The sequence below is a fragment of the Zosterops lateralis genome (genome assembly GCF_965231275.1).
Source record: "Zosterops lateralis genome assembly, contig: HAP1_HAP1_SCAFFOLD_51, whole genome shotgun sequence".
Classification (NCBI taxonomy): Eukaryota; Metazoa; Chordata; class Aves; order Passeriformes; family Zosteropidae; genus Zosterops; species Zosterops lateralis.
Genome location: NW_028154613.1, coordinates 469,452 through 488,262, shown reverse-complemented (window position 1 = coordinate 488,262; position 18,811 = coordinate 469,452). Strand labels below are relative to the sequence as shown.

General features: G+C 44.7%; 1 protein-coding gene across 1 annotated transcript; it reads right to left on the bottom strand.

The window, feature by feature from the left end:
* Positions 1-6,373: 6,373 nt before the first annotated feature.
* LOC310923385 (mitochondria-eating protein-like) lies at positions 6,374-17,553 on the bottom strand (the record flags this gene model as incomplete). The annotated part of the gene is made up of 10 exons (XM_083885414.1): positions 6,374-6,472; positions 6,794-6,917; positions 8,807-8,982; positions 9,342-9,503; positions 10,487-11,105; positions 11,777-11,911; positions 13,729-13,847; positions 15,272-15,336; positions 15,448-15,553; positions 17,467-17,553. The coding sequence occupies 10 exons, from the start codon at positions 17,551-17,553 to the stop codon at positions 6,374-6,376; spliced, it is 1,692 nt and encodes a 563-aa protein (XP_083741540.1).
* Positions 17,554-18,811: the final 1,258 nt, after the last annotated feature.

Below are 18,811 nucleotides of genomic sequence, written 5' to 3'. Positions count from 1 at the left end.
CTCAGGACGTCTCTTCTTGGACAGGACGTCCATCCAGAAGACCTGAGGTGGTCCAGTGGATCCGAATCCGCCATCTCCTCTCACCTGATTCTCTGCCCTGGGAACAGAGGACTTAAAAGGCACAAGTTGAGCAATTCTTGTTTTCTCAGGGATAGTGAGGGGAGGAGTGGACGTGGAGACCATGGCATAAATCCTTCCCGTGTAATCTGCATCCACGAGACCCAGATGCACAATGATACCCTGAATGGTGGTACTAGATCTGCCCATAAGAAGGGCACTCAAACCATCACCCAGAGGACCAAAGGCGTCCAGGGGGATTTTATGCACTGTGGTGTCCCTCAGGACAACCGTTTCAGCGGTGCAGACATCTACGCCTGCTGAACCGCAGGTGCTGGCTGTGAGCTTGCCCAGCAGATCTCCATCGGCTCTGGGGATTGGGAAGACACTTGTGTCTGAGCGCGCTTCCCCTTCGCGCTCCGCCGCCCGTTTCCCGAGCTTGACAGAGGCTGACCATTCACATGAACCGCTGCCTTACAAGCATCGGCCACGTGATTTGGTCGTCCACAACGTCCACAATAAAATGAAACAGTGGTCCCCTTTTTCCCTTTCTTTCCTTTCTTCTTGCCACTTTGAGCATTTGCCCATTTCTGCTTCCCACCCCGCTGCCCCTTCCAAATTGGCTGCTGGGTGGTAGCCCAGGCAACCACCTTACCACCAGTGGTGCCCGTCTTCGAACAGGCCTCAACCATCTGCATAAATGAAGGCTTGCCTGGCAAGGCCTCAATGATCTTCCGGCATTCTGCATTGCAATTGCTCCTTGCCACAGTGGTGAGCAACACACCTCTGGCAGTGAAATCATCCACCTGTCGCTCAACTGAAGCCGTCAGCCTATCTGCAAACCTCAAGAAAGGTTCATCTGGCCCCTGAAAAATCGTGGTGAATGTCTGTTTCGGTGCAGCCACCTCCATTGTCTGTACCAATGCTGCCATGCCAAGTCTTTGACTCTGCTCCAGCACCAAGGGCTCATAGGTAATCTGCTTATTCCCATCAGCAAATTCACCTACACCCGTCAACACGTCTGGCCCGACCCCATACCTAGGGTCATCCTGACGAGCCATCCGATTCTGTGCTGCAGCAGTTTCAGCCAATTGAGTCCATTTAGACTCAAACATGTCATATTCGACCGGCTGAAAAAGAACCTTGGCCAAACACCGAATGTCATAGGGAGGTAACACGTCTGTGTCTATCAGTCGTAGTGTGTGCATCATCTCCGGAGACCCCAGACCGTGTTTACCAATCCTATCGCGAAGATCAACCAGTGCCTGCCACGACAAATGGGCATGTTTCTTTCGGCCGGCATCTTTCACCACAGGGAAAGCTTGCAGCCTGGCTGGCGAACCATCATCGTCCTCTGAATCATGTCCCGCGTGTTCCACAGGGACAGGGGCGAGAGCCCGTCTCGCAGCCTTTGCAGAGCTAGAGGATTCATCCTTGCCCTGCAGGGGGCGCCGTGCCGAACCACGGCCGCTCAGAGCTTCAGCCTTGGCGCGGACATCCTCCCAAAACCGTGCGCGGTCTCGCGGCCGGACCGTCACCCGGCATGGGGGCAGGGTCCAATGACCACCTGAAGGGGACTCAGCGTCCCGAGACCCCGTGCCACGGGAGAGCACCCGTCTATCATCGGCTGCGCCATCCCGTCCTTTAAAAGTGAACACCGCGGGGCTGGTTGCAGCCTCAGCGTCAGAGGCGGCGGCGCGCCAAGCGCTGCCCCGGCTCAGGGGTGCGGGGGAGCGCAGCACTGGGCGGAGCGTGTCCCGCCTTGCCGCGGCACTGCCCCGCACCGCCTTCACAGGCGCGGGCGATTCGGGGGAGAAGAAACCACGGGGGAGCGGCTGCGATCCCCACGAGAACGGGGGGGGCTTGGGGAGGGCGACAAGCTCTTCGGCGAAACCGCCCGAAGACAACCCGAACGCCGCCCCATCCCGGGATTCCTGTCCGGCGGAGCCGCAGCCGCGGGAGGGGGTGTTGGAACCGCCCCCAACAAGGTCCCTTCGGCTGCGCGGACTCCAATGGTGGTGGTCCGGCGCCCCCGCTGCGGGGTGGACGTCTCGCTCTCCGAGGCTGCGCCCCCCTGCGCGGACCGCGGCTGCGCTCCAGGCTGCCTGGAGCTGCGCGTGCTTTGCCGATCCCTGCCGCGCGCCTCCGGGGCCGCGCCGTCCTCCTCCACCGGGTATCTCGTAGAGATACCACAATGCGGACAGTCCGCAGTCACCATCCCGTTTTCCCGGTCCAAGCGCGCCTTTGGCGCCTCCAGCGCCGGGAACGCACCGGGGGGGGAAGTGGAGGGATCAGCCCCCCGCCGCCTCCGCGGCTCAGAACTCAGGTGCGTCGGTTCCGCAGGGCGTCCACGAGCCCCGGAATCTCCCGCACCCAAACGCCTACGAGGCGCGGGTACAGGTGGAGTCCGCACCGGGGACTCCGAGCCCACCTCAGCGGCTACGCTGCCGGAGGGCAAGCTGCCCTCACTGCTGCGCCTGCGCGGAGCGGGAATCGGTTTTCCCGCTAACTTCGCAGGGGCGCGGGAGGTATCCAGTAAAGCCTCCGCCCTCCAGCACCGCCTGCGAGGAGCAGGAACAGGAGAAACAGCCTCACCGTTTCCCCTGGCCTCCAGCCCGGAAGAAAAATTCAGGCTGGAGTCATCCTCTGAGGCCTCAGAACCGGGAGGTTGCAAAATGCCCAGCGCCCCTCCCAGCCTTTTCCAAGTAATCCACAACCTCACAGACTCCCTGCCCCGCTCTTCAGTAAAAACCTGAAGCAGCTCGTCTCCCAGGGACTGCCTTTCTGCTGTCAAAAAAGCGACCTCAGGATTCCAAAAGAAACCATGGGTTCTAGCATAAAAAAACAACCCGCAAACGTCCTCTTGGGGTACATAGATTCCCTTCTTCCGCAGGACCTCAAACCAAAGGTCCAGCACGAGGGCATCGTCCTCTGAGGACATCTCTCTTACCACTCGTTACCTCAGCCACACAGGAAATGCAGTCTCCACACTGGGAACAAGCGCAGTCTGGACACGGAAGGGTCCACCCGACGTGCAGTTCACACGCGAGGTCACCAGATGTCGCTATGCCAGACACACAAAAGACACGCAGGCCACAGCAGGTCAAGCAGCCATGACTAAATTTTAATGTCTGACTCCATCCTTATATACATTTTGTACAGAAGGCCAAAGATTGGCCAAAAGGGTCACCACCTTATGAACATCATTGGTGGGCTTGACCATCAATCTCATTCCTCCTCCTAGAGAAGAAATATGTAAACACATAGATAAAGTTCTAATAATATAATATTGTTTATGTGAAGCAGCGTGAGAAAGCCACTGCAAAGGCACAAAATTTCACAGGCAAGAAATTCAGGGCGACAGAGAATGAAGTCCAGCATACACCTCCTCTCCTTAGCTCCTCTGTCACTTGAGAAGGAAGTTATCATCAATGCATTTCTGGAACCTCCTGAACTGCCTGTGTCCTGCTGTGTTGTCCCTTCAACAGGTGTAAGGGCGGTTGAAGTCCCTCATGAGGACCAGGGCTTGTGAACATGAGGCTGCTCCTACTTGTCTGTAGTGGGCCTCACAGACTCGGTCTTTCTGGCCAGGTGCCTGTAGCAGTTCCCCACTAATAATGACACCTGTTCCTGCCCTCCCTTTAATCCTTACCCATAAGCTCTCAGTCAGCTCCTCATCCATGCACTCCAGCTGGTCAACAGAGAGGGTGACACCATTTGTCTCCCCTGCCTTTCCCTCATGAAGTGTCTTTGCCCTTCCATTCCAGCACTCCAGACAGAGGAGCCATCCCACCACCTCTCAGGATGCCAATAAGGTCTTAGCCTTGCAGGCTTCCACATGTCTCTAGTTTCTCCTGTTTACTTCCTTCCCATCCTACCTGATATTTTTGGAATAGAGGATTTAAGCTGGGCTCCTGGTGAAGCTGATTTTCTGCCTGGAGTGGCTGGAATTCTTTGGTGCTGTTCCTTCAGGTGTTCTCCACTGACCTGCACACCCTCTCCAGGCTCTGGCCGTCTCTTTCTGGCTTGGAGAGCCAACTGGTATGAGTGGGATGGCACGTCATACCACATCTTATCACTGTTAAATCTCTTCAGGTGTCTGAAATTCTTACACTTAAAGTGCAATAAATGCCCACGCTAACTAGACAGGATTTTTTCAACTGTATTTACAACAGTTACTGATCTATCAATATGGTATGAAAGCCTATTAAGTGTGACACCAAAGAGGCCTCAATCAAATCTTTTAATCCTACAAATACTCACTGGCACACTTTCAAAATACTTCTAATCTCAAACTACAATTTTTTATTACAATAATTTCTAAGTAAGAATGTATTTAAACAGGGACTATTACTGCCTTGCTAAAGGATACGTGTGCATTCATCCATAAATGTCAATAAAGCCCAGAGGATTGCTGTAGTATTGGCAGTTTATGACTGTTCTGTGCAACTTCTACACTGTAGTTAGAAAATTCAGTTGATCACAAGGATATATTTAAAAGGCTGCTGTGTGAGACTGGCACATCCTATGATTATAGCTATTTTCTAAAATCGTAAATAAGCACCAGTTAATTACATTGCTTTCAAGTAACAGCTAACCTCAACATTCTGCAACATTCACCATTAAGGTTCTATTAAGCATCCTATCAAGATAAATTGCATCATTTGGAATCTGTGGAAGGCAAACGTTCTAGATGCAGTAATTCTATCTCCACCTGCAAGATTACATCATGGGTTCCTGAGAGCTTTGCAAATTTTGCCAAATGATCCTGTACTGCATGAACTTTTTTCTTTTCTTTATATCAAAATAGTTCAGTTTCTAAAATTATAAATAAGCCTTCTATAATTCTAAAAAACACACTGAACACAAACTCTGTTTGACAATTGTCATGCACATTATTCAGAGTTTTGAGGTGTTTCTGAGGAGAAAAGGCACCAGCAAAGTTGTTGAATCCAGAGGCACTGCACCGTAGGAACATGTTAGCGGCCTATGGAAGAAAAAGATACATTTCAGTGCAACTATATTTTCTAAAGCTCTAAATTGGGTTGACTTCAAGATAGGCACATATTCGTACTGCCTGAAATCCCTCACTTCACTGTCACCACTTAGCCATCTCCTTGGAATTTGAAAGGCAGGAAGCCAGCAGCTGTGCAGCAGCAAACTGTCTCTTGTGTAGGGAAGGAAGCAAGTTTTACTACTACAGCACTGGCCACAGTGAAGACAACCACCAGAGAGAAACCATGACAGTGGTCCAAGTAGAGTGAAAAAACAAATCCTTCTCCAGGTCAGAAATCTTAGCCTTTTTCTACATATAAAAAAGGGCTACCCAATTTAAAACTAAGACTTGGGCAAGTATTTTGGAATCAAGGACGTTCAACATGTTATTTTGTTCCTTTGTTCAATCATTCAAGGGCTTAATGTGAATATCATGAGTCCCTAGGAACCAAGTTACCAACTTACACAAAGGTTTGAACCGCACTGTTGAAAGACTGCGGCTTTGAGTCATCTGCAAGATGAAGAGAAAAGGAAAATCAGGTGTGCTAAAGAACTGTACCCAAGAAAGCCATCTGGGGACCCATCAACATTCAGAAAATCTGCATGTATCTATCAGTGCAGCTCTACTGTTACAAAGTTCAACAACTTTCTAGGGTTTTTTTCACAGCCTGCACACACACAAAAAATTGGGCCCTACCCAAAGCCTCTCACATTTCCAATATTCCCATTTTAAGTTGAGGGCACCTATCTCCATTTAATAAGATGGGAAAAGAACTAGAAAAATATACACATTTTTTACAGAAATAATTAAAAATGTTGTGTAACCATACCATATGCAGAACTTGCTAAAGTTTCATATAGCTTAGTTGTACCACCTTCCCTTCCTGCTCACCCTACACTTATTTTCCACTCCTTTGATGCATTTAGAAAATTAGGAGTAAATTTAGGTTACTAATTCTAGGAGGTAGGACCTATGTGTTGTATATGTACTCCAAAATGACTGAACTACTTCTAGATGATCCAATTATTTATTCAGAAGGGCACTAAAACAAGGGGAGTAGGCAGAAACCATTCCAAGATACACAGTTGATACTTTTGAGAATTTAACTATGATCTGCTTCTCATACAGTATCTCTACTGATCATTATACCAGGCAATAACTACCTGTAAGTTCAGCTTCACCTCATTCAAGACCATCGAGCAAAGGCATTTATTCCCAGTGTTGAAATGAATATGTGGCATACCAGCATTTTGAACAGGTTGCCTATATTCCTCGTAAAAATACTTGATGCTGTTAACACTACAAACATTCAGCTGAGGCTTACTTGACCAGGCACAAGACGACGGCCACAGCTGCAGCTTCTGCTTCTAAGTTTGCTTCTGCGATAACACTACAAGAGAAGAGTTTGAAAAACCTCTTCTGAGAGAGAAGGCTTAATAAAGACAGACTCTGCAAGCAGACTTGCCATGCTGGAGACAAAGTTTGAGGAAAGAGAGGAAACACAGTAAGCTTTCTCCTTAGAACAGGCTCTGACAACAACCATACATCTGCATAATTAATACACTAGGGAAAATTCAACTATTCATCCTATGTACAGGATAAGGCACTAAAACCTAATTGATATTTGATATACTACTCCACCCATATAGGGAACAGTTAAAAACTTATATTTTTAAATTTTAAAAACAGTGTTGAAATCCACTGACTTCCCTTAACGTATTCCTTTAACAAAATACATACCTGAACCATTTTTCTAGTGACTACTTCTCCCTTCACAAGTACAGTACCATTTTCCATCAGAGCAGGCCAGACGTGATAGGCCACAAAGGGAGCTGTGAAATCTGAGTCACAACTACGATAGTACCTGTTGAAACAAACAGTACAACATATGTCTGCATACAAGTGCCAAAAGACAAGTACGTTTCAAATCATCAGTGCTGATAAAAAGCAGCTACAGTGCTAGTGTCTTTTCACATCACAAAAATACGTATTCTTTACGTGATCCTGTAAAAGAAATGGACTTGGAAGACAGACTTAGCAGAACATACTATTTACTTATACTGACAGACATTCTAATAAAGCCATCTCACACTTCAGAAGGCCACTAGACCTTACTTTTTGCATAAGCCTCACACAAACCAGGGCCTCTCTGTCCACTGACAGATTACACCTTCTGAGCAGCAATTTGGCAGACAGAGTCATCCCCTCTTCCTGTAATACCTTGCTAAAACAAGCTCCCTATAAAGGACATTGCAGAAATACTCAACTATAAAGTTACTTCCTAGTATCTTATGAGACATGAGGCAACTTGATTAGCAAGATCCTCATATATTGATAATGAAACGGTGACATTTTAGCTATGAAAAATTAATTCAAAGGTATGTATACTACCTTTCTAAGTCTGGAATATTGGCTAAATAACACATCTGGCTTTATGGATTCAAACTCAGAACAAATATCAAATAGCAATTTTAAAAAAAAGTTAAAAGCCGTGCATCTATACTTTAGTAATGTATTACAATAGCAAGTTATATAAAACAATGTTGTACCCTGAGGCATGAAGCAAGGCATAGGGTACAATGATGTTTACCTGGCCCTTTATAGAATGCTATCACACAATAAACAGAGATATTTTAATTTCTACAAGTTTTGCTCCATCTCTGTGTGCCATATATACATGCTATACATGTAAACATACACATATGCCACATTTATCTAGATAGATAGACAGAAAGATGGGAGTATGTGTCTCCCACAGCAGCACACAAAAACATATTAGATGTGTTTTTTTAAGGCCATACACACCAAATAGGTGGAGAAGGCATCCCAAGACTATACCACAGTGTTGGTGCTTTTTAATCAGGCCAATAGCTTTGAGTGTCAAAAGCTAACTTTCCCATATTTGAATAGGATCTTTGAGTAGTCCTGTATGACTTTGCACTCTCCTATCAAGAGTCTACTTTCATCTTCTCTCTTTCTCTCCTTGACTTCTCAAGCTCTTCACCACCTGGGTCCCATTCTATTCTAAATTGTATTACTGGAAACCTCCTTAGTGATGTAAGGTTTTTTGCTTTTGAGAGCCATTTTTTATGACTTATCAATCCCATGAATTTTCTAGACAATATGGAAGCACCCTGTTCTCTGCCTGCTAAAAAAGCAGCTTGACCCAACAGAAAAAAAAAAAAAAAAACAAACCAAACCTATGCCATGGTGTGAATTTTTTTAAAACAAAATTCACATTTTTAAAAGGCAGATTTGGTTTTGCTCAGCTCTTAACCAGAAGAGGTGGGACCATATTAATACTTGTATGTTATACAGCAGCTGCAGCCTGGAGGTTGCGGCAAACATGTTGATCCCAGTAACATCAACTGCCAGATCTCAGTAAATATGACTTTTACAGAACAGGCCAGTAAGGAGGAACAAAGATGCAAACATCTTTAAAAAGGCAGATAGAGACTAAACAGGGAAATCTGATGATCATTATCTTCTTAAATGATAAATTAAATATGCTCTTGAGACTGAAGTTTATCCAGAAAATTGCTCTGCTGTTCACTAAAAAAATTGTTAACACTTGTGTACATGCTGGCATTTATACACTATCCTAAACCTTAAAGATATACCAAATTCACTACAGGCCAGGGGTTTTTGCCCAAATTAATGTTTAGAAATCTTAAATTTTTATATTAATTAGGAAACAAGTAGGCTACACAACATTTAATGGTAAGAGTCTGACTGAATATAAAGATTTCTTACATTCTCCTATTGAAAAGTTCTCCATCAACACTGAAGGCAACATCAAGAGGAGGACAGAGTGTCTGCATTTGAAAAGCCAAACAGCACAACGCTCGAATGAAACAGCTGATGACATTGAAATCAACATTTTCTGGACATGGAAGCTTTGGGTTCACGTTCATGCAGCAAATAACTTCCTGAAAATAAAAATACAGGGGTAATTTGCACTCGCTAACAATTTTATTCACAAGCAAGTATAGAAATCACCCCTAAGTATGCCTCTCAGCTTTCTACATTTAAAAATCGGTACAAAAAGCTCATGTTGCCCTAGATTATTCCAGAAAACAATAACTTCAGAAAGAATGTGCTGCTACAAACAAACGAGCTTTTACTAAGTCACACATACACTAGTCCTAGCAATGTTGTTCTGGAAAGTAAACTGCTACAAGACAAAGTCTATACAGTAACTTTTTTCTCCTTCAGTTTACATATTCTGAATTTACTAGCTCCTGAAAGAGATCACCACATCACTTTCCCACCACTGCCCTTGACTTACCTGGACACTGCAACAAACATCATACAGCTCCTTGTGGCAAGCTATAGAATTCAGGGCAGAAATTTCAAGTGCTGCAGGTCCCCCGCAGTGATCTATAGCCAAAGTCTCTTTTACACGTATTTTGATCTTCCAGAAGGCTTTCTTTGCTGCACGGAAAGATTCCTGCAAATATAAAGAACATCTAGTTAAACACAGGAGGCCTAGATTAATTTTTATCAGTTATCTGCAAAAATTAATTTAACCCACTATCATCATAATAAGGAGGAATATAATAAACTGCTGTAAAGGAGAAAGTTAACTCATTGGGAATGAATTCTTTGATTGACTGCAATTTATTTGCAGAAGGTACGATTGAAAATCTTCCCACCTAACTTTCTATATTTGCACAGGATTCCATCACACACCCATGATCAATGCAATCACATTCAAAGATATCATGAGTAACAGCATTTTATGTCCCGCAGCCCTACATGTAAGACAGGAACACCTCATTTTTTGGGAAAAGAGGATGAATTGGAGCGTATAAACTGAATGACTGTTGAAAGAAAAAATCTTCAATAAGTTAAATGTGCTTGGGATCACACACATTAAGATATGCTGCCTCTCTAACACATGTGTTACCTCATTTTTATAGAAAAGAAGATTAAATACAGAAAAAATGAAAACAATTTTCTTCAAACTGAGTTCATGGTAAATGTGGGGTATCTAGGTGGTTTCAAGGGACCCAATTAAATTAAAACAGCACATAGCTACAAGCATAAGGAAAGCATGATATGGGAAGATTTTTAGCTTTGTAGTGTTGTAGTATTTAATGCAGCATTCCCAAAAGAATTTTTCTAAGGCAATGTTGATCACTGCAGGCAGCATCTACTTTTCAGACCAAATTGGTCTTCTTTTAGCACCTGTATAATAAATCACTGACCCTGTTCCAATCTCGGAACACGTCAGGTAGGACACTACATTGAGAGTTCAAAGTAGAAGTGTGAGGGGAAGAAAGAAAAATCAAAATAAAAAAAAGGAAGAAAGCTTTTCCTCTCTGGGCTTGACAGAAATGCTAATTTACCCACCATTTAACCCAATGCAGACATAGTGTTTTACAATACACCCTCCAGCCTGTAAAATAAGAAATACTATTTCTTCCTCACCAGAGCTGCAACATATATTATCCTCTGCACCATCTCTATGTCACAGATATATTTCTTCAACAAGATCTCTGCATCCAGGCGATCTTTAGCATAAATGAAGTTAAAGCGAGCTATGAGGCAGGCACGACGAGAAGCATTGGCCCGCCTGCACTGGGCAGGTGAACAGATCTTGACAGGAAGACTGCAGGGGCTGCAGGGTTTGCAAGGATTGCAGGGATCACAGGGATCACAAGGATTGCAGGGATCACAGGGAATGCACGGATTGCAGGGATCACAGGGGTCGCACGGAATGCAGGGTTTGCAGGGTTTGCAGGGACTGCAGGGATTGCAGGGGTCACAGGGAATGCAGGGTTTGCAGGGACTGCAGGGGTTGCAGGGATCACAGGGGTCGCAGGGAATGCAGGGTTTGCAGGGATTGCAAGGATCACAGGGGTCGCAGGGAATGCAAGGTTTGCAGGGGTTGCAGGGATCACAGGGGTCGCAGGGAATGCAGGGTTTGCAGGGATCACAGGGGTCGCAGGGCCTGCAGGGTTTGCAGGGATCACAGGGGTCGCAGGGCCTGCAGGGTTTGCAGGACTTGCTCACACAGCACCGCCGAGGAGAGCAGCTCCGTGCAAGCCTACAACACACATGCAAAGAAGTTTCTTGTCAGTTTACCATCCTCAGATGTTTTTCCCTAAGGCAGATTATTTTGTCAATTTAATTTTTATAAGAGTAGGGTGGGATTTTAAACCAACATAATTAAAGAAGCTGCAGCTGGTTAGTCTAATATGAAGACATTCTCATCAATATGTTTTATGGGCTTTATTTAAGAATAAACAAATAATCTTTATTTAAGAATAAATGGTAAAAGTAAAGTAATTCCTAAAGCATGTGTAGCCAAGCAATTTTTTCCTAGGAAACACACTTTTAACGAGTAATATTTTGCAGATTTGCTCCTCTTTCAGTACCACAGAAGAGTACTGTGAAGCAAACAAGTGAAAACTGAACACTGTACAATTACAGGGCAGAACTCATCGACTAAAAAATTCTCTTTTTATTCCATACAGTTGCTCTCTATGTATTTTGTAAAACTGCATTATTTGCTCTTTTGTCTAAAACTTAACATAGTTGCTTTAAAATAAAATATTTGGGCACCAGAAGAAATCATCCAAACAGTTTTTGTTCCCTCATAACAAAGTAAAAAGCTTAGCTTTTGTTTATACTTCAATTTCAAATGAGAAGGAAATGCATGCTACCTAACATGACTGATTTCTATGATTCAGGGACTTCTCTGAGTAAGGCCTCTACCTGCACTGGAGAGCAGACCTTTGGCAATCCAGGAAAGAAATCTCATCCTGCAATAGTTGAAGCTGCTGCTCGTAGTCATTCAGTTGCTTTAACTTCTTCAAGGTTTTGCACTCTTGAAAACGGGAAGCCTTCAGACTTAATCACACAGAACAGTCAGTCACAAGGTATCCTATCAATGTAAACTATCTATCAATTAATCCTTATCATCATACAACAGGAGCAGATTAAAGTGGAAAATTATTGAGCAAGCTCCTTATGCTAGCTGAATAATTTCAGTATGCTTTCCTTATCCTGAAATACAGGAAAAATCAAGAGTTTAAAAACAAATTAAACAAAGCAGACCCTTGATCTTACTTCAAATTGCATAAGTGTATTGTGGCAGGAGGATGGATATAGCACTCCATGCTATAGGAAAAATCACTGGTTAACATTTGGTGTCCTTATACTAGCTCAGATGATCAGGTCTAAAAGACTAATTTCTTTCTCATATTTAAGATGTTAACTAAACCAGCTCAGTTTTCTTTCCTACAGATTAAGAACCTAGGTATTTTCTTCTATCAGGTTCTTGGGCTCCTTTCTTTGCTGCAATGTATTACTCAGCCAAAGGATATCACAGGTATTATTCAAGTAATACCAAAGCTAACAATTCCTCTCCTGCTGTCCCCAAAAGGAGTGTTTCTTAAAGGTTGGCAGACAACCAGTGAAGCAAGTTTATCTTTTGTCCTTTACTCTTACTTCATATTAAAAACTATCCCAACATCTCTGTTTTCCCGTCAAACACTGGTATTACTGTTGCTTTCCTCTTACCAAAAGTGGAAGGAAAAAATTAAAAAATATGTTTTCTATTTATTTTGAAGTTATTCACTCTGTCCTTTCTTCTCTTTACTGAAGGACCCTGGTGAGATTTTTGAGGATCTGAACCAACAAAAGCTCTAACACTTATCAATTGACAAGATTCTTGTTCCACCTTTTTAAGGAGCAGGCTGACTGAGATGACCACAGGTAATAAGGCCAGCAACATCTGCTAAGAGAAAAGACTGCCCAGTTCCATCCTTAGTCAGCTCCTTCAGGGAAGACTTCTAGCAGGAATAGTAGGGCTAAAGAGGACTAAAGAATTCTACTAGAAAGGACAACTGGGAAAGAAAATTAGATTTGGGAAAATGAGTTCTAGAAATAGGCACAGGGAAAATCCAAACTGATATTCTTGGAATCACTTAATAAGGGCGTGAACTTATATCACTTAATGTACCGACCCAAGACTTGTGAATAATCATTGCTCTCATGCTAATAGGATGCATGATAATGTGTCTGCCACTTGGAGCTACCTCTTAAATGGCCCTGGAACCGGTAATAACTGCACGAATTTGTATCTGAAGCAATTTAGTTATTTTTATATTATAGTGCTCCACAAAATATGTTTTATGCAACTAAGCAAAAGCTGTTTGGGTCTAGTCACTTATTTGGAAATCCAACCCTCTGCCTCCATCTTATGACAGTGGCTTTTATCTTCTCGGATATTTACATACCAATTACATTGCATAATTAATTGTGACATGTTGTAGGTCCTTCAATAAATGTTACACTATAGCTACTCAACTGATTTTTTATTTAGGGTTTATTCAGCATGCAACATTTCATAGACTGTAGCTCCACATGGGATTGTCATGGACTATACAAATCCTTTTTATGTAGAATACTGGAATGTTTTTCAACACCTCTGCCAGAAGCAAAACCTACCAAGTCAATTTATGAATGTGGGTGTGACAGTATCATTTGTACCCCTCATTGGATACATACACATGATATAGAGCTTAGATGCATTTTGAAACTCTGGTTTTAGGCCAGGAATGAAACATTTTATAAATCTCCATCAATATTTAGATGTCAAGAGAAAAACATGGCTTGCTGAAAAACAAAAAGCAAACAGAAAGAACTGCAGTTGATTTCCCTACTCTTTTTCCATCTCGCAGAGCTCTACAGGAGTTTCAGCTAGTTTTTCTTCCAGGTCTCGCAGAAGACATTTCGGTTCGCAGGCCAAATCTTTCAGCTGTAGCTCTCCTCCATCTGGATCCTACCAGGAAATGAAGTCACACTGCTTGAATGTTCTACCTTATAGATTCTCTCAGCAAAATACTATAGCATTATGGGCAGATGTATTTCTAAATATTTCATCAACTACCATTTCTAAAGAAACTGAGAACAAAAACAATTGCATTCTCTCTGAGACATAAGAAATACTTTTCAAGCACAGCAAACAAAGACTCAGTTATATAAAGAAATAGATTCACTTATTTTATACCTCATGGTAGAAATTATGGAAGGTCTGCATATGCAGATTTACTGCCTGAGTCATCAGAACAAAGCACTTTGCAGATGTATTGCACAGTTGGTTTTTTCCAGTTAGTCAACTTCTGATTGACTACATCACCAACTCAAATAAACTTTTTGAGAATTCATGTACACAAAACAACAGAAAAAGTTATTAGAACACAGGAGACAAGTATTATCATTCCAGAAAGCACACTACTTACTATACATGCAGCTGCCTTTTACAACCCATAGAATGGCCTACTAGAACTGGAATTAAATAAGTAACTGAGCAACAGGGTTTTCTTTAAATTTTGAATGTCACGTGCAATGACAAATCTGTAATTGGTATGCCTGGTGTACTGTCATTTAATTACATTGTTATTTTGTGTTTTGGGGACGTTTTGGCAGAACCCTTCTACTGCATTATACTAGACTCTGACTCTTAAAGGATATCACTTTTTATTCATCTTATTTTAATTGTGAAAGGTTTTGACAGAGCAGGTGTAAAAATGAGAAACCAAAGAACCTGGAGACATCACTCTCAAATCTCAGGATCTTGAAGATCCTCCCCTAGCCTGAATTAGCCAACTCTCTTATTTTTTTCAAAGCAGAAAGCCACAACAGATCTGTCTTTTCTGCCAAACTGTTAGTATTACAACCCCTTCAGTAAACACCAAATACATACGAACTCCAAATATCATGGCAGGAGCACGATGGTATTACAACACACATGAACACTTCTCTTTTTTTAACACTTCAGGAAATAATATAGTGTTAAGATAATCTTAGAGGTTTTTTTCTTTAAAAAAAAAAATAAAAGGAGCTCACAAATTAATGCATAGAGTTTATGCACACCTTCAGTTTACACATGTATTTCCACAGTGTTATTTTTTCTAAAAGAGATATGCCACAAATATCTCATAAACATTTTAAAAATGGCATTTTTATGATGTCTCTGCAAATGTAAATGTAAATGTAAATATCAAATCTTTACCTAGGAGAGGAAAGCAGTATAATAACACAGACTTCTTCTTATACAAAGCAAATTCCTCCTGAAGCAACTAAGGATATATTTCATTAAGTAAAATCTGAGAGAGAGGCTAATATTAACAGAAAGTCATTAAAGATCTTCTGCTGGTATCAATTCATGTAGTTCTATTCCCTTAAAATAAGTTTCTTACACACCTGACCTCCTGAAGCAGAACAGCATACTTTTGGCAGGAGACAGCTTTTTACTGCTGGACAGTCTTCTAAAAAAACACACACATTAAGAAATGGTGAGAACACTTACAGAAAGAGCCAGAGTTGGAAAAAATGCCATATGTGAAACATGTTCGTAATTAGACAAGGCACTGATTTACCTTCTTGAGATGTTTCATTGAGAATTGAGAAGAGCTGCTTTTGAATCGCAGTGTTCAGTTCTAATAATTTACAGCATCGGCTCAGATTTTCACCACTGGAAATCAACTGTAAATGAATGTGCGTTACTACATCTGTGTGGGCTTTCTTACTTAAAGCTACAATCACGACGTTTTCCCCCCTGTAATTACATCTTTCCAACCTTTCCTTACTGAATGCATTAGAATACTCATTTTTTAAGGTTCACATTTTTAATAGGCAAATGAACAATGCATCAGGACTTCTATCACTCAGATAATTCACTACTTGAGAAAACGTACTCCTTTTCAATTATAAAGATGCTGCAACCACAAGTATCTCTAAAAGAAGAATCATAGAAATTATGAATCTGGGTTAAAATCTTTCAACAGTTATTAAAATAATAATCTAGCAGATTGTCGGATTAAAAGAAAAAAAACAAAATCTGGTTTTCCATATTAGCTGAAATAACACATACAAGGAAAAGGCTCTTATCTTGCTTTGTCAGCAGTCACATGAAGTCTCCACGCAATTTCGCCTGATTTTTAAGAGTTACAAACTGAAACATATACTACTGAAGGAGCAAAACCCAGAACTATGCCTAGGAAACAACAAAACTACATCACGTTCAGCAAATGCAGTTTTGAAAATTTTGCAATTTAAACTACACCTGCCAGAAGAATACACACTTTTTTACTTCCTTCCTTAATCTTTATCTGTAACCTGTGTATCACCTTCCACATAGATCACTCTCTAGGTCTTCAGGTTTTAATGACTCCGTATGGTTTTTACAAGCTTCCAAAAGAGCTGAAAATCCCACCCATGTGCCCATCAGCTTGTGTTTTGATCGCTGCAATATGCTCTCCTCGGGCCTTGGGGGAGCACTGTCAACCTGCTCACCTTCACAAGAACACAGCTACAAAAGTGCATTTTTCCAGCTCATTACAGCAACATAACACAGTGTTTCCATCTGCCAGCTCCTCTTTTCCTGCAACAGCAGCCTGAAACTGTTCATCTTCATTTTCCAAGACCTGAAAGACTATTCCCAACCAACTCATGATGGAGGGGTCAGCCCCCACTGCTGCTCAGCCCTCCTAAGGTCTACCTCACCATCCATTTGCAAGATTTTGAAATGCACGGCACTGTTCCTCCTCTGTGGTAGCTTTACCAGCTACTCTCAAACTCCCTAAAATTGTCCTTTGTCATGAATCCTGCAGAGAGTTACACTGGCTATGTAACTGTAACTCCTATCCAACCATAAAGTAAAAGAAAATAGCTGATTTTCCCTGGAAACGCTGCATCTCTTTCCTCACCAAGCACAGCACACAGCAGGTGGTTACAGGCTCCTGACCTGAGCACAAGCCCCATCTACATCCTGAAGGTACAGAAACCTGGGGATGCAGGAGTGAAAACTCTGTCACGATTTTCCACTGAGCAAAGTCACACCTGACAAGTTTCATGTTCCTCTGCCTCATCTTTCCCTAATTTCACACCTTCTCTATTTCTTCCACTGTTTCACCTCCTCAGTTTCCTGTCACTCCCTGGATTCCACTACATTCCCTCTGCAGCCGAAACTCTTCCCTCAGTCCCGTTCTGACCCCTCGGGGCCGTGTGGCCTTGCAGCAGCCTCTTTCCCCTCCCAGAAGGGCTGGGGTGCTGGAAAGCCCGTTCTCCGCCTCAGCACCTCTTTCCCCCCCGTTCTCCTGCCCGTTTCTGGCCCACGGCCGGTTTCTCCTGAGCACAAGCCCGCCCCGGGTCCTTTTCACCTGCTGCTCTTTTACTCCAACGCTCTCTCCTGTTTAGAGCCAGTGTGCCTCAAACCTCACATTCAACCTCCGGCCCTTGTTTTCAGGGAGCCTCGCCATGGGCAAAGAGGCAAAAAGCCGGGGCTGGCACTCAGAGGTGTGTGAGGGGCGACAACCGCAGGGGCGCGGGACGGGGCCCAAACCGGCCGCTGCAACGCCCGGCGGCGGCCGCCCCGGCCCGGGAGCGCCAGCACCCACCTCGTAGTCCTGATGCCAGTTCTCCAGCTTCTCCTGCAGCTCCCGGGCGCTCCCCGCGCCCACCAAACTCTTTAAGTCTCTGGCCATGGCAGGATGTTAGCTCGCTCTTGGGGGTGTTGCGTTGACTCGATGTCGCTCCGGGAGCGCTCCTCGGGCGGCGCGGGTCTACCAGCGATGGTACAGCCGGCCCGGTGCCCCTGCCCCGGGCCCGTACGGCCGCGATGGTGATGTACGGCCGGCGCCAGCGGCGGTGCCACGGTAACGGAGAGGGGCAGCAAGGAGCGGGTACGGCCCGCGGCCGCCAGGTGACGCTGCCGGGTAACGGCAGCGGGCACGGGGACCCGCCGCGCGGAGCGGCACCAGGGGGCGCCCGCGGGCCCCGCGCGGCGGCGGGGCAAGATGGCGGCGGCCGGCCCCGAGCAGGTCCGTACGCGGCGGGACACGGGCACGGGAGGGCGGCGGCGCCGTCCCCGCCGGGGTCAGGGGGGACCGGGCCCGCGGTGAGCGGGCGGTGCGGCCGGAGGGTGCTGCTCGCGGAGGTGCGCTCGGGTGGGGCGGGGCACCATTTTCCCGCGGTGGGCGAGGCCGGTGTGGTGCCGGAGCGGTTCGGCCGGCGAGGGGAGAGAGGGCGCTCGGGCGGCGCTGCCCGCCCGTGCCCGGCGGTGTCTGGGCGGGACCCGCTCGGCCGGGGAGGGGAGAGGCGGCCCGAGGCTGCTGTCCGGGCGGGGCGGGGCGGGGCGGCCCGCAGCGGCGCCGTGCTGCCCGAGGCGTGGGTGTGCCACAGACGGCAATGGTGCGGGCCCGGCACTGCACTGAGGCGCAGGGTTCTGGCCGGGGCGGGAGGCGGCGGGTGCCCCGGGGCCCGCAGGTCGTGTGTGCTCTGCAGGGCCACACGGGGCCCGAACATCTCCATAAACTTGTCAGGTCAAGCACCTTTCTCAGTACTATCTCTTAGCTCTTCAGCAGCAGAAGAAAACACGGTGTTGCTACTTCAGCGTAGACGTGCAAGTGCAGTCACTTAAGTGTAGTTTTAGGATTCAAGTGAACAAACTTAATTCCGTCCAAAAGATCAAGCTGCTTCTTTGAACATGTGAATCCCTAAATAACAAACCGTTCCGTTTTGGACAGCTACAAAGATACATTAAAGATTTATTTTCACTACGAATATGTACAAGAGTTTCCTCTATTAATTTGTTACATTGAGAGGAAATCCCTTACAATGTCATAACTTCAGATTATTACACGAAAGCCACTCCGGCCAAGTTCCCCATGCCAGGTGTGAAGCCTCACAGTATCTTTCTCGATGCTGCATGCAAGCAACAGGAGTTGAATGCAAACCCTGTAC